This window comes from Asterias rubens, chromosome 1 (assembly GCF_902459465.1).
Source record: "Asterias rubens chromosome 1, eAstRub1.3, whole genome shotgun sequence".
NCBI lineage: Eukaryota > Metazoa > Echinodermata > Asteroidea > Forcipulatida > Asteriidae > Asterias > Asterias rubens.
Genome location: NC_047062.1, coordinates 24,869,158 through 24,874,352, shown reverse-complemented (window position 1 = coordinate 24,874,352; position 5,195 = coordinate 24,869,158). Strand labels below are relative to the sequence as shown.

The window sequence follows — 5,195 nt, the reverse complement described above, 5'->3', positions numbered from 1 at the left end:
TGTTTTCATTCGGATTTCTTTTTTTAGTTTCCTACTTGGACCAAAGTATTGTTTTACATCTTAACCCGCCTCTTTTATTTATGTATACGTAACATGTGTCTTATTAACATCATGGGGTAGAACCTCCACGTTTAACATCATAGAGCAAGGAAGAGTCCCAACTACACGTATACTTCCAAAGCCCACCTAATACCTTCGCGAGTCACATTGGTGTTAAATATCAATAATCAATAATGGTATAGATTTTTTATTTAGATTTAGAAAGGTTTTGTTGCTTTGCGACTTATATCAAGGTTGATGTCTGAGCAGTTAATTTGTTTTTATTTACCCAGTCAGTTTCCCTTGTTGTTTATTACTTGATTTTTGCTATGGGCAGACAGGCCGACCAACAGTGGAGAAAATCTCTTGACAATTTTTCGCACTTAGGTGTTGCTCTAATGTCGGCCTGAACTAGTCCACAGGGCGCTGAATATGAAAGGTTGGGAGGCCAGTCGGCCTTAATAAGGTGCGACTGAAGTCGGCACCCGAAAGAAAAAAACATTGTTCATGAGGCATGCTCTGCCTTTATCTTTTTGAGCACTCTATAAAGGTTAACACAGAGGGCGGCTATTGGAGCGTTTGTTGTTGGGGGAAAAAACCGAGACCTAAACTACTGTACATATTTTTTAACCAAGCCGTATAGTGCTACAACACAGAGGGGCAATAAAATGTTTGCAATTATGGGTACGAGTTTACCCCCATTGAACATTCTCCATTGTGGGGGACGTGTCTCTGAATAGTACAAGCTGATAATCAGGTGAACAATAGGCATGACGTCACGGGTCGCTATAGCTAGGTAGCCGGTGGGCAGTTCCCTGTTGAAGCATCACGTCACGTACCTGATCGCTCAGGTGTGTATAGCGTATAGCAGACAGCTATTGTAGTCTGTTTACGATTCTTGCAACGTCACTGTATCGAGGAAGTAAAATTGATTGTAACAAAAATAATATAACAATGAGAAAAGAAAAAAACTGAGAAATTAATCATATGGATAAAAATAACTTTTTTACTCGCATTGATTTTTTAAATTTGTGTATTTGGGGTTTGAACATGGAGTTTGGGACAGAAGTGTTTCCAGTGGAAGATGTTGTTAAGCCCTGTTGTCTGGCAGTGTTTGCCAGTTTCTAAGTGATTGACACTTGAAGCGGTTCAATAAAAACGTCCATAAATGGGTGGTCCGTCGGCCAATTTGTCAGCGCCGAATGGAGGCACTGGATGATTTGCCCGTGCACCACCAGGGGGCGTGGCCTATTAATTAGCCTACGTTGTACGTATTTACATAGGTCACTTCGCCGAACCTGCCTCGCGCATAAAATCCTCAACCCTGCATTGGCGAGGGATGACAGTTTGAATACACACGCACACTCGTACGTACACGGACTTGGAGTATTTCCCCCGATCTATACTGCGTATTGTACAAGAGAGTTAGTGAGGACATCCCTGTCTGTGAGGGAATTCCATGGCAAACAGCGCCATGATTTCACCCAAGTCGGCCTACCATCCAGCCTCCTCTCCAACGCTCCAGAACATGAATTCCATGGGAGCTATGGGTGCGATGAGCACCATGAGTTCGATGAGTTCGATGAACACCATGGGGCATCAGATGAACTCCTACACCAACGGTATGACGGCCGGCGGCATGGGGTCTATGTCGACGATGTCTACCATGAGCATGAACGGGATGGGGAGCATGCCGACAAACATGAACTCCATGAATGGCATGAACTCCATGACGGCTGCAGGTATGTCTACCTTCAACGGAATGAACGGTATGGGTTCTATGAACAGTATGAACGGTATGAACAACTCAGCGGCAATGAGTATGAGACTCGCCGCCCAAGCACAGGCACAGGCCGATACCCTCAATCGTGTCCGGGCCGAGAAAACCTACCGGCGGTCTTACACTCACGCCAAGCCTCCTTACTCGTACATCTCCCTCATCACCATGGGCATCCAGCAGTCACCCCAGAAAATGGTCACCCTCAGTGACATCTATCAGTTTATCATGGACCTTTTCCCGTTCTACCGTCAGAACCAACAGCGGTGGCAGAACTCTATCCGCCATAGCCTGTCCTTCAACGATTGTTTCGTCAAAGTGCCCAGAACACCGGACCGTCCCGGGAAGGGAAGCTTCTGGACACTGCACCCAGACGCCGGGAACATGTTCGAGAACGGCTGTTATCTCCGGCGGCAGAAACGCTTCAAGTGTCCCAAGCGGGAGACATTGAGGAAAGAGCAGAAGGATATGACACCGGAGGACGAGGACGGCGAGCACATGGAGAACGGGCACGGCGCCGGGGTGACCGGCTCAAACGCCTCCACGCCGGTCAGCAACGACGCCACCGACGTGTCGCACACCAATCTGCAACCTCACCACCAGATGGCCTCACCGCCCCAACACCAACATCACCACGAGCAACAGCACCACCAGCAGCAACATCACCATCATCACCACCATGACATGCAGAAGATGGAGCCTCCATCCCTCTCACCACCCCCAGCTAGCCTAGCCAGTGCCGGTATCCCAACCCGCCCCATAGCTCATCCAGCTGCATCCATGACCTCCATGACGGCTATGCCAGGTACCTATCCCGCTGCTATGTTTGGACCAGGGGGCCAGCACCCCTCCTTCACCCATCCCTTCTCTATAAACAGCATCATTTCATCGGAACACAAACTGGACATGAAGGGCTACGAGGCCATGGCCTATGCACCTTATAACTCAATGCCGAGCATGACAAGCCCGATGGCCAAACCATCTATGGACTACACGATACCTGCAACTAGCGGTGAGGCAACCTACAGCCAGCTCGCCACAGCGAACCACAACATGTAAACAACAATAACAACAACAACAGTGCAACCTAAAACAGAACCAACTGGTACGTTCAAATCAATCCTAACTCTGTCTTTTCTCATCAGCAGACGAAAGGAAAACAAAAACCCACAGATTTGAGATTTGTTTGTACATTGTATATGTATCAATTGCGATGATGCTGTGGTGGACAATCACGACCAATGTGACTTTATTTCAGTAACTTTTTTTTGATTTATAAATGCTATGATGGAAAATGATGTAAATGATTTGTGATTTTGAACTTGTGAGCAATCAGAATAATCCAAATTCAAATAGTTGAAATCGGTGCGTACACATGACGTGCGGATCCAATGTGTGCAAAGTTTACTCTAGGTAGATATGATTTGTTGATATTTATTTATTTGATATTGTTCTACTAGTGGATAGGAGTTTTGTCAATATATTTTAGATATAGTTAGTATACAAATCAAAAGACCATTGATTATTATGAATTGACAACCTATTTTTTCTTTAAACAACCAAAGCCATCAGTGGTTATTATGATATGACATGTTTGCCACTTTGTTAATGTTTAATGTATTTTTTCTTGATTATTCGCTTGTAATGATCAAGGAATGGATATTCCAAAGTTGCAATTACGTCAACTGAAAAACGCCAAAGATTTCCTTATTCAGTTACATATTGTAATACTTTGGACTGTATATTTAGTTCATATTTTTATCAAAATTATGATATTGAACCGATACTTTACTTGTACATCCAAAGATTAGAAGCGAAAAACTCCTGTAGCTTACTTTTTAAATGAAGGATGGGCTTTTACCAAACAATGAACTATTTTCAATCATGTATTTTCCGTTTTCTACAAACTCAAAACTCAAATGTTTGAATCATGTTGAATGAAATGTGAGAACAACCCTTCTGGTCCCAAACAAACAGTCAACATGTCTGCTGAAGAAAAGAAAAAAATTATTTGGAACAAGATTACCCGAATTTTTACATTGCTGCAATGAATTGAATACAATTATCGTCTCAATATTTGGATTTATTTATAAAACTGTAAATTACAGTTTTTGTTATCGCTGATTTTAACTTTGCCAAAACAAAACTGTTATTTTATACAAGCATTAAGCTGAGCTGTTACTGTACATCAAATGAGAACTGATCATCTTGAACTCATCTCTTGGCTGAAAATAATTGTGATATCACGACAGAGTTAAACATTTTTCAAACCTGATGTTTTGGTGTGTAATGCTAGCGTCTATCTGATTGACATTTTGAGATGTTTGTTAACAAAAAGAGGTGGGGTTCAAAATGGGTTGAAACCAAATGTGAATTTTATGGCGTTTATTATTGATCATGTTATATTTATAGTATTCTTTAAACTTTTGTTATTTGTTGATGGAATAATTTCAGTGATTGACGTGCCAAAATGATCAGTTTGTGAAAATCACTTGTAAAAACAAATTCTTATAATAATGATGGTAAATGGTGATATGGAAACAGAAAAAACATCTAAACAATGTTTCTTCTATTCTTAGTGGTAGGCCCTAGATTACAATTTGTTTTTTTTGAAAAGACCGTTATGTACAATTCTTCACTCTATCGTTATTCACTTTTGTTTGGGTTGTTATAAACCGTGAACTCAACAATCTCAACAGGGGGAAAAAGAGACCCCTTGTCCCAGGCCGTCAGTGTTTGTGTTTTCAACCAGAAAGAGTTACACAGGTAGAAAAACACACTCACAAACTCTCGTATTTGACATGGCTGTTTAAATTTGAAGAAGAAGAAAAAAAAAGAGGAAAAAACTCCGGGCAAAGTTTGCTTTGCGTCATCAGCAGCCTGGGGCACTCTAAAATCGGATTTTCCAAGTACCGAGGCAAAGCCACTAAGAAAAACTGTATAATGTATCAATTTTTATGGGTTCATATTTTGTACACAGTGTTTATTGTATAAACTTAAGAAAAAAAACTGAATGAGATTGCATTTCCATCGTATTTTTTCTTCTCCTCTCTCTGAATCTTACTTCATATTTTACAAGAAATATTGATGTTCTTGAAAGAGAGATCTTATCATTTTTTGTTCGCTGAATAAATTCGTTTCCAAAGTGAACTTTTGTTGTGCAACTCAATGCTGTATCGTATTTTGTTTATTGGTGCGACTACAATTTACTTTTATTACTGTTTTCTTCTTAAGTTCAGTTGGAATGGCTGAGTATCTATTTGGGAAACAAGAAAATATCAAGAGTTTGAATTTGTATATCATTGATGAATCACTCAGTGGCGTTATACCACATTGAGTTTCATAAATTGCCGATATATTTTCCAGGCTGGTTCACACA

The 5,195-nt window shown here is 41.1% G+C and overlaps 1 protein-coding gene across 1 annotated transcript; it reads left to right on the top strand.

Moving 5' to 3' along the window:
* The first annotated feature begins 1,347 nt into the window (after positions 1–1,347).
* Positions 1,348–4,985, top strand: LOC117296840 (forkhead box protein A2-like). Its single transcript, XM_033779920.1, has one exon. It carries the CDS (start codon positions 1,499–1,501, stop codon positions 2,873–2,875), a length of 1,377 nt encoding a protein of 458 aa, XP_033635811.1. The 5' UTR covers positions 1,348–1,498; the 3' UTR covers positions 2,876–4,985.
* The last annotated feature ends 210 nt before the right edge of the window (positions 4,986–5,195 follow it).